Here is a 12,019-nt window from a genome sequence, read left to right on the forward strand (position 1 = left end):
TTTCAGACCAGACTATATCAGAGCAATTAAAACAGAAAGAACTGCTCGATTCGAATCTCGGCGTCGAGTTACCCAAGTCGCGGCAAATGACCATGGCCAAAGATAGTTCGGGAACGTGGGTAGGTTTATCGACGACTAAAGATCCCAGATTGCTCGTCTGCTTATCACCGTCTCAGCAGAAAACCGCAATAAAAACGAGCGCGGACAACTTACTGGATCTGCATAGAAAATTCCTAAATAGACACAGTTATTTCGACGAGGAACCGCCTCCACGAATCCCTGTTCCTAAATATCGAGTCGAACTGCTACCCATCGACGAAAGTAACAAAGAAAGCGTTAAACGCGAAGTAAAAATCGAATTCTCCAAACCGACTGCTCATGACGTTCGCACTGAATACGATAAAAGATTAACTACAAACAGGCTGTTAGACATTATCAAAGAAAATTCTGACAATTCTAAACTTCCATATAGCACCAAACCAAAGTCGAGAAACGAATCAAAGGTAAAGTTTGATGAATCGAGGCACTCCGACACAAAATCGTCTTATACAAAGTCGAGTACTCTTGAGAATGGTCAGGAGCGTCTCAAAGTCACTCGCCTATGCGACTGGTTGAACTTAGCAAGACGCGAACCCGTCAGTAATGCGCGGCACGCGACATCGCTCTCCGATGATTTATTAATAGAATCGTCGGGTGAGGGAAAAGAGCGTGATAAGAGTCGATTCAGCGAACGAATTCATGGCAATCAGTCGGAGGTTGCAAAAGAATCAGGGTCAGATAGAATCAAGGAACATGTTACTGGTAAACGATCGACGCCAGCTCATTTCATCAACGCTCCTTTCATCGTGAATTCGCTCGAAAAACCGGAGCCGCCCGTCAGAAGTCCGACGCCTTTCAACAAGAGTCCCATTACATTGAACAGTGCTATCATCGACAAATCGGCCGCGATGCCAGACACTGCGGACAGGAGGACACCGCCACGAAGGACTATCGATCCGCGTTACAATGTGAATCCAGCGTTGATCGACAATAAAGTGGAAGTGCCACCGCGTCTGAAACGTGTGATCAAGGTAGACAAATCGTGTATCGACACGACGAGTATTTTCGATCGAAATCCACCTAGAAGTCATCTGGAACCACGACGATACAAGAGCGAAGAAGAAGAAAATGTGAAACAGGTGGCAGCTACGGAAATCATGCAAAATCTGAAAAAGCTTCAAACCGAGGCAGAAACTCAATTGGAAGGTCATCGAAAGTATTCTCTACCCCAAGAGTATTTCGTACAGCAGTTGAAATACATAGAGCTGCTGGAGAATCAGTTGAAAAATGTAATATTAGCCGAGGAGGAGGAGAGGGAAGCCTTTGAGACATTCCAAACACACGCGAGGCAACAGGCGCAAGAGAAAGGCGTAACGAAGGATGTACCAAAGAGACTTCTTTCTTCAGACAAGTCTTTTGATCCAGTAAATACCCCTGAGATTAAAGAAAAAGCCTCTCGAGATACTTCCAATGATGAATCTTGGGTAGAGAGCCAAAGCTGGCAAGAGAAGTCCGAGGAAGTGAAGGAAAATTATTCGGAGACGATTAATAAACATGGTCACAAGGATTTTTTGAAGAAGGTGCATCACGAGAACGGTTTCCACGAGGAGGAATGTGAAAAGCGAATCGAGCACGTGGAACAGCATTCCGTGATGACCAAGAAAGGTGACAAAGTTCCTGAAAAGATGAAAGCGGATCGAGTTGAGCAAGCGAGCAACGCTTGTAAAAAAGCACCTACGGAAAAAGAAACGACGAAGGACGAGCGTCGTTTTGGCAAAGAAAATACGTCGTCCCAGATGTCTAACTTGCAGAAAACCGTCAAAGTCGAAAAACCAAGTGTGTCCGCGGCCGTGGAGAACAGCGAAACGTTCCGACAGAAAATGTACGACGAGTATGTGCACAAGGTCCTGGAGCGAGAGGAACGGAAACATCATAAAGTGGTGAAAATCAGCACTCACGAGAACATTCAGAAATTGAAGAATAATTTGGGAAAGAGTGACATGAGCACCGTTGAAAAAGAGTTTATCGAAAAAGCGAGGAACAGGTTAAATAAATTTGGGATTAATTTGGACGAAAGCGAATCTGAAAGTGACAAAAGCGGTGGTAAAGGCAAACGTGACAAAAAGACGAATGAGACGAAACAAGAATGCAACGAGGAGGAGAATATCGTCAAGGTGAAATGTTTGATCGACGGGAAGGAGTTCGAAGACGCGAAAAAATTACCGAAGCATCTACAAGAATTCCTTACAATGTCCGCCACGTTCGACGATGGTGAGTCTCACCGAATCAAGGATTGCAGTGTTATTTCAGCGTTGTTTTCGATTGCTACGGTTGAAATATCGTGCTCGAGTGTTAATCGCCCGATTTTTGAATTTTGGAAGATACGAATGACGTGTCGGAAATTGGATACATAACAGTAACTAACGCACGTTCGTAGCCTTGTGGTGAATTGCATTGTCGTAGGTTGCTTGCCATATTGCTCGTCACTAACGATATTCATGGTCAACGAATGATTTTTTTTCTTTCTTTGCTCGTCTTTTTAGTTGATAACCATTTACATATTGGTTGTTTTTTGGTTAGCAACTATTTCTCTTTTTGGGTTATTTTATATCCGCGTCCTATAGAAAATTTATTAGACAGGATATTATAAATTCGACAAGCGGTTCCCTATGCAATAATAGGTTAATAATAATAAGTTGAAAGAGCAGAGTTAATATTTTTAAAAAATATTAAATTTATTCTGCATTTATATTTTCTGCAACTTTTTCGATTTCTTTTGTACATTTATTAAGATTAACGATAATATTATACGAATTTTGTCAAGATTTTAAATATTACATTATTTAAATGACTGCAGATTAAAACTGTATTTTAGATAGTAAAGAAAAGTATTAAGACATAGGGTAAAACTGTAAGAAAGCTATTTTTTCTTTGATTTCGATGATTTTGGCATATGTTGTAGAAATCAACATTGTGAACAACTTCTTCCTCTGTATGCAACTGTCGCTCGACCATAATTCCTCAGATATTCCTAAAAAACTATCAATACCAGACAACAGTGAATCCTGCCTATAATTGTGTAGCTGTAACAGCGTACGTGTTCGTATTAGTTGTCTATCTTTTGTTTATAATATAATAATATATACATAATTTGCAGAAACTATGGTCGAGCGACAGTTACATACACTGGAAAAAATTGTTCAAAATACTGTTTTCTAAACATATACAAAGAAACATCAAAGTTGGAGTGGAAGTAGCTTTTCTACAGCTTCATCACAGATATTTGTTTAACGAAAATCAAAATATTTGATAAACTAAATATTAAAAATATTATATATTTCATATTTTCATATCTTGTTGGAACGTCGAACTCGGATTGATATTACTTAGATGAAAGTGACGTTTTCAACAACTTATAAGATAGTAGTAAAAATCTGTTGTTTCGGTCAGATTGCAGGTAAACATAGCGAAAAAATATGTTGTCCGTAGTTTGTTCGAAATCATCGTTAATAGAAAATATTATAAGGTAATGGCATTCTAATATTGACAGGTTTTTGTTAATGATTCATGCTTTTGACGTGCATTTTTCAACTATGAATTAATAAGATCAAAATAATTATTGCTTTAAACGGTCGTACCTGTTTGGTTACCAACAAGCTTTATTTACATAAAATTTTGTGTGCTTAGTTTAACTTTGAGTTAGGTGAATTCATCCAGACAAGCAGAATTTGTAAGAATAATATTTCAAATTTCATGTTTGATGAATGTTTTCATATCAATTTTATATTATTATAAAAGTTGTAATAAAAATTTTGTTATATTATTATAAAAGATGTAAAATTAAAAACTTTTTAATTAATTTTTACATCTTTTATTATTACCATTATATTATTATTATAATGAAGTATCGGTAAATATAAATATAATTGAGATGCAATGCAAAATTTTTAATAATATACACAAAAAAATGATGTCAATTATATACATACGCATCAAGTTTTATAATATTATATTTGGAATTTAACTAATTTCAAGTGGATAATTTCTAGTACATAATTAAAGCTGTGTTTTCCTGAGAATGAGATCTCCAATTTTCGTTTTTGATAAGATTGAAAACTGTCTTTCATAAAACATAATTTTTAAGCTGTCTTTTATAAAACATAATATTACATTTGTAATTATTCTTGGGTCAAATTAGTGATTTTTTCCGGGACTGTATTCTCAGTTTTTAGTAATTTAGGAATAATTATGTTTAATCGACAATATTTATGGTCTGTATTTACTAATAAAAAGAAGTGACAACTAACACTCGCAGAATAATATTACATACATATATATTTATAAATTTGCAGAAAGTATTTAACTAAGTACGGGATTTTGAAAATTTGTAACATATTGTTTCGATCACTCGCGGAGAGACGCGATCGCGAGGAAGCTCGTCAATGGGAATCGTAAATTCCCGTTATGATTAGACCATCGACGTCACGAAATGATCGATCCCCTATTTCAGTTAGGATAATAGAGGTAGTTAAATTAAATATGACACTGATATAACAAGTTATAAATTACAGTTTATTCCAACAACTTTGTAATGAAGATAGTTACGCTGGTGCGTATGTATAAGTTAAGTAGGTGACTGATCTAAGGGTGGAAACCCGGTCAAAGGTGTTGACAGTTCGAAAGATGGAAAATCAGTGAAGTTCGGTGACGATGTTGTGGCGGAGGAAAGCTTAGGATGGGTGGGACCATCGGATTTGTTGATGACAATTTTGGCTAGGAAAGTGAGGGCAATAGACATTGCTTCTGATTGGATAATAAGATGGTTGGTGGACTAGGAAGGGTCTTAGCCGCCCTTGAGAGAAAGTTGCTAACGGAAGATACCGAACGTGTGAAAAACCGACTTTCCCGTATCTTCCCGTAGTAGAAAATAAATATAAGAAACACTTGAAATAAAAACTACTTGTTTGGTCTGAAGGACCTTAACTATGAAAATGCCAAGATTTATGGTGGGTCCTTAAGGCTATTGAGGGTATGCAGTAAGAATGTGTAGACATCTAGCTGCCATCTTGCCCGCGGTGCGTGGCCTGGTTTCGGTAGAGAATCGGCCGACGTAACACATATATTTAATTCGTATCTCGTATCGAGGTTGATAAGCCACGCCAATATCCGAAATGCTGTGGCTGATATATGTATTACAAAACATGCGATAAAAGCGAATAAAGTACACAACAGCAACTTATAAATGATATTAGCATTTTACATAAATTGTAGGAAATATATAGAAAATATGTAGAAATATGTAGAAAATATATGTTCAATAAATTGAAAGATGATATTTATTTTTAATTTAAAATTTGATTTTTAAGTACGTACGTTTATAAGTAATATCGTATACGTATGATATTGTAGTACGTATGTAAGTATTTTTCTTCAATCGAAACAAATTTTCTTCGAACTAACAATTTATTAAGTTAAACACAAACAAGATACATGTATATATGTATATTGAATAAATTAAATATATAATTTGTTATATATTTATTATATGATGTAATAGATACTGCATAGTAATACGCAAATGCTGCATTTTAGAAATTGAGATTTATTTCCAATCACGGAAGTATTTTATGTGCTTACTGTTTTAAGTATGTTGATACTACTGATTTTCTCCATTCATTGGCTATTTCAATATGTAACTCATGTTGTTTCAAGATCTCAAACATTTTTGGAGTCATCTCTTTCGAAGAATTTTTTATATTGTTTTATATCGTGGTATTATCAGTAACATTATGAAGTAACTTTCATCAGGATCTGGCTAGTTCTGTTAAGAATTTATAAAATGTGAGTAACCGTTGTAAATCAGATGACGTCACAGTGGTGGACGTCATCGGTTGTTACAATGTTCGTAATGTTTGTTACAAGAGTAGAATTAATTACTTCAGAAGCTTCAGCAACTTTTATTTAATTAAAACGTAAAGAGAATTATTAAACATGCATTTTATTAACTGTCATTCTATTTCTATGTCCGATCATTTTTCGAGTTGTGTTATAACGATACTAAATGTCATGTTCTCTTAAAAATTATAAATTATTTCTTAAAAATATCATCACTGTGAATATAGCTGTAAGATATTTAAATTTTAAATAACGAAATAAAGTATGGAACTGAAAGCACATAATTTTGTTTCTATTCAATATATATTTTATTGAATTATTACATTTATCTTGATTACAATCTTAGATTTGTTTAATTCAATATCAAACATGATATAAATATTACTTTTGTCCTATTTAATATGAGATGTAACATAAATTTTTTTGTTTAATAGAATATGAAATTTATAAATTAAATAAAAAGACATGAAACGGTCATCTAGGAACAGCTCATAAGTTATGAAGTTCAAAAAACGAATTGTTGAAATTTATGTTTTGTCATCACGTATAAACTGCTGAAGAGATGTTTATAGTGTTTTCGCTGTTGTATAGCTTATTCGTGTTTGGAAAAGAAAATAGAGTATGTTTCATCTCGATTCGTTTTGTAAAAGCTGAGACTGGCTGATCTGAATTGTATGTACTCTCCTGTTGAGTAGAGATTAAGCAACGATGGTTATTATTTACGTCGCATTTATTCTGAAGTTGAGCCTTTTTTAATTTAATATTTTTTACTACGGAGAATAGCTGTTAGTATAAAAAATTTGTAGGGATTTTATTCATAAAAATTTATTTGCTAAAAAATTGTTCCGTATATTAGTAGTGTACGTAAATGAAGTCATAAGCAACCGTTAGTATACATAGATCTTTCGCGGGAGATAGAAAGTGGACGTAATTCGAACGTGAGTTAATTTTCACAGACATCGATAAGAAATTGATCTGAACATAATTACAAAAGGTCTTTTAAACCACTGGAATCTCATAAAACATAATGAAACAGGAAATAAGGTTTGCATAACGTTATATGCTAAACCGATAGATGAGAAACGGATTGATTTCTTGCCCATAAAGTGGAAATACTGAAAGATAAGTTTGTTGGCTTTCGCGTAGGTTGTAGGGTATCGTTACGACTAGAACATAGAATAATAACTTAAAGCTATTAGAATTTCTACTACCGTAAATTTTTATATCTTTCTCGTATCACATAAACTTTTACGTTATATTTTTCTTCTCACTATATAAGTTTGAAATACCTAAATTAAATAAACATACAAAAGTATAGGTCAAATAGTTTAATATCTTTATTAAATATGTATATAAATATTTATTTTATTTTTTTACTCTTCAAATTTTTGATTATATAACACAAATTTTCTCTAGATATCATTATAGGTAGTGTTACGACCATTCGCGGAGAGACGCGGTCTTGAAGGAATGCGTCAGCGAGAGGCGTAAATTCTCGCTACGATTCGGCTAATCGACGCCGTGAACTGGTCGCTCCCCGTGTTTCGATTAGGATAACAGGTGTGATTCAATGAATGCAACTTATTCTACAGTTGTAGAATATATATGTATATATATATATACATCGATAAGAAATTGATCTGAACATAATTACAAAAGGTCTTTTAAACCACTGGAATCTCATAAAACATAATGAAACATATATATATATGTATACATATATATATATACATATATATATGTATATATAACATAATGAAATATATATATATATATATATATATATATATATATATATATATGGATCAGATTAACACTTACAACTTATACAAAAAGTATTGGTTCTAATCGTGTTTGAAGTTACGGATAGAATGTTCTAGTGAAATCTTGTGAAATACGACTGATTTGTATGACTGTTCGAATGCTACTGATGAGTTTGACTGTTCGAATGCAACTGAAGAGTTGGAAAGCTTGATGGAGAAAAAACTGTCTTGGACCGATTCCTTTGTCTTTCGAGGAGACAACCCCCACCACCCTAGGATCACGCCACCGCACGCGCCAATGAACACGTAAAATCAAACAGATCCGAATTGAAGTTTCTGGAACTCGCGGCCAGACGGCAACCATACGCTCGTCGATGCATTGTATTGATATACGACACCAGATCACATACCGCGGACCGCTGGCGACGGTTAAAAACACGACATTGAAGGCGCGCCGCGACAATGTATGGACTTCTGGTTGCCAGCCTGCCCGCGGCACGTGATCCGGCGGAGGAGAGTGTTACTCGACGTAACAGGTAGCATATTTTTAAAAAGCTTGAAGGATTGAAATTTCAAAATATTTATTCTTGTCGATCAGGAGTTTACAACTTTCTCGTAAATGCATAGCATCAAACCAAAATTAATTCAGTACTACCAAAAACAATACGTTTTGTACATAGAAGTATGAGATTCTGCATTTAATTAAATTACTGTCATATAGCTGTATTTTGTTCTCAATAAAACAATTGAACAGTTAAACGAAGGGATTTAATTTAGCATTGAAAATATACTTTTGGTTGATAACACAGTCGGTTTTTCTTATGTTCTCGCTTGAAACACAAAGTTTTTGAGAATGGAAACTTATACGATTTCAAGTTTTACATATTACTTTGTGTGTTGTTTCCAGCAGATGTCACTTTGAGTGCGTTTATATCTTTCTCACCGACACGTACTTTGACATTTCAAGCTATAAAAATACACAGACTTGATTGTTAAATTACGATGATCTTATTTTCGAGCTTATTTATAGTAATGGATGTGCTTAGGTATATATTACTTTATAACTCACCTATGAGTAAAATTAAGATCTTATCATATCAAAAAATATCTGAAGTTTTTCATCAATGTATTACGCAATTCATGACATACACACAGAAATAATGTTTCTTATTAAAACTATTATTAATATTTTCATTAACGAAAAATATTTTTAACAATGTTATACTTAAAAATATTATGTATAACATCAATACGTATAAAATACCAAAAATAATTCGTTTTGAAAATAATTCTGTCATTTACCTAGGACGTAACATTTTTCGGAAGAACAAAGACTTAATATAAACAACGATACACTCGAATCAATTTATAGGCATTCCTGATAATAACGCTACTAATGAATCGAAGACCAATGATAACACATTCAGTGCGGATCGATTTTTTATTACGTATAGCATAGACAATAAAGCGCAGCTAACGGATCCTTTCTATACGTTTTTAGGGCTATATGTGTGTGCGTGCGTGAGAGAGGGAGAGAAGGAAAGAGAGAGATAGAAGGAGAGAAAAGTATTCAGGAAAAAGGGAGGAAAGTGTATGTAGGGTTAAAACAAGATTCCAGGACATGTTAGTGTATCCATTTGTAAAATGCGTATAAAAAGATTTTTGCGCAAAAATACGTCACCGGTTTTACAATGTACAGCTGATTTGACGCGATGTTTTCGTCATGTTGCCAAAAAAAGGATCTTCATAAAAGTGCGGCCCGAAAAGACTCCACGAGAGTCTAATGCAAATTTATAATGCACACGCCACGCCGGAGTCATCAAATCTGACGTACACGATCCATTGTAATACAAAGAAAAAGTAAATTCGAAGATTCCCAACGGATGACTCATGAGTCATAATTATATAAATTATTGATAATTTGCGATTTTAAATTTAAACTATCTGTTATTTATTATTCGTATATTTATTAAATTCGTTTATTTTTAATTAGAATGTTTGCTGATTAAATGGGTCCAAATTATTTTTATTACTATTCTTTAGATGATTGAATAATTGAAATAGTCAAGAAACAAAAAAATATTTTGAAAATGTTGAAAAACATAAATGGGATGTTTAAATTTTGTCTTTTTGTCAAATATCAAGAAGCAAATACGTGTAATTTTCCATTATTATAATATTAAGTGCTTAATGTTAATTTTGTTTTTATTGTTTACTCATTTTTTGTTATTCGTATTCCGAATAAATTTTGGTTGCTAATCACATCAACTTCATAAACTTCTAACTGACAAGCAGAAACACTGGCGTAGCAATCAGCCGACGATGGCATGGGCTGGGAGTGCAGGTGGGAAAAGGCACCCTTGGTGGACCTAGCGAGGTCTTCGAAAAATTGCGCACGATGTAATATCGTGATAGCCCGAGATAAATGGGTCTTCGAGACACTTGAACCTGGATAGGAACGGTTTCATATATTCGTACAGGACCGATTTCGTAGGCCACGTTAGCTTGCCAGTCGAAATAGTTTCGTATGAATGCATTAAAGCAGATGTCTTTGGATTGATTTAGCTCACCAGTGAGTTCCCGGTTTTAAGCTGGAAATCCATTAACAAGCTAAGCCAATCGAAACGCATTTGCTTCGATGCATTTATATGGAACTGTTTGCATTCGGAAACTAAACTGATCCAGTTATTGAAAAATCGATCCTGTAAGAATATATGGAACTATTTCCATCGAAGCCAAGTTCAAGCGTCTCGTAGACCCATTTAACTCGAATTAGTATGAGATTTCTTTCTGATCAATTTTTGGGAGACTTAGCAAAAGCCCAGCAGGTAATCTTTTTGTCTCCGCACCCCTAGTCCGTGCTACCATCGGCTGATCGTTACGCTACTGTCTCGGCTTGCCAATTGTGTCTATTTATAAACTTGTTACGATTAGTAACCAAAATTTATTCGAATGATGAATAACAACGAAGAATAACCAATAAATACACAATTAACGTTAAATACTTAATACCATAATGATAAAAAGATATAAATATTTGGTTGTTAATATTTTTATGATTTTATTTATGTTTTTCAATACTTCTGAAACATTTTCATGTTTTTTATTCAACCATCTGAAAAATAGCTTATATTTATTTAATCAATATTCTAATTAACAGAAAAAAGCAAATTTAATGAATAATAAATAACAACAGATAACAAATTTTAATCGTAAATAGCGCATAATGTATATAATTATGTATATAACTATTTGTTGCTACTACTACAATGGGCCATGTGCGGCGGACCCGATGAATCTGGGCAGACCATGCGCATCATAAATTTGGAGCAAGCGCTTCTCGGACTGTGTCCTTCAAAAGATTCTTTTCTTTATGACTAGGCAGTCTTCACCTGCCCTCGCAAACGAAAGGATACTTTCCGATATAAGAACGCTCTCGATCAGCTATACCTTGTAGAACCTTGTACAACCGTTGACATATCTTTCGCAACAGATATATACAAAAGATCTGTATTAAAATTTGTGACAATTTTGCGTGGCGCGGCTTGGACTGACTGAGTTTGGATTGGTTTAGATCAGTGGATCGTCAGCTTTAAGCTACCTAGCAAACCAGTGCCTTAGACAAGGAAGATGTCTTAGACATCGATAGGAAAGGTCATGTTGGAAGTCCTATTAATAAATAGGATAAATAGGATAAATAGGATTAGAATAGGATTAGAATAGGTTGGTACGATCGTTTGCGAGAAAGGCAGTGGTGGATTTCTGGTGGCAAGCAGAGAGAGTTGCTGCATGTTAATGCAATATTTTATTTGTTTATTTTAGAAAAATATATAATTCTGTTGACAATTAATTTTTTTTTAAATCTAATTTTCATTATATTTGATCCACCTCTTTTGCATTCAACATATTACAAAAATATTAGTTCCGCATGCAAAAATTGTCGAGTGAGCAGAAAAATAAAAAGCTTAGGTACAGATCGAAAGAAAATTAGGGATAAGGTCGGACATGAATGATGATGAAATTATTATATTATTGCGTTTGCTATATTTTTCTATCTTTACATTTGGTCTTTAAACAAAATAAAATGAATTAGTCTCCATTTGAAACGATAGAAGCGAGTCACGACAAATATAATAGAATACATGGTGCCTTGATTTATGATGTGATTTTACATGAAAAAATAGGTCAGCAACGTACAATACAATTTTTTTCACACGAAACTTTATTTTTGAGAAATCTGACTCCATCACATGTAAATGTTAGCAAATTGCTGTAATCTAATATTAGTAGTTATGCTTTTATTTGTTATACTAAATCATATA

The 12,019-nt window shown here is 34.0% G+C and overlaps 1 protein-coding gene across 1 annotated transcript in view; it reads left to right on the forward strand.

Moving 5' to 3' along the window:
- LOC132915422 (uncharacterized) overlaps nt 1-12,019 on the forward strand; it is a 383,223-nt gene that overhangs the window by 212,955 nt on the left and 158,249 nt on the right. Inside the window, exons 7-8 of the mRNA XM_060975216.1 lie at nt 78-2,310; nt 4,669-4,671. Coding sequence (XP_060831199.1) covers nt 78-2,310; nt 4,669-4,671 — 2,236 coding nt within the window. The remainder of the gene's footprint in view (nt 1-77; nt 2,311-4,668; nt 4,672-12,019) is intronic.

This window comes from Bombus pascuorum, chromosome 17 (genome assembly GCF_905332965.1).
Source record: "Bombus pascuorum chromosome 17, iyBomPasc1.1, whole genome shotgun sequence".
Classification (NCBI taxonomy): domain Eukaryota; kingdom Metazoa; phylum Arthropoda; class Insecta; order Hymenoptera; family Apidae; genus Bombus; species Bombus pascuorum.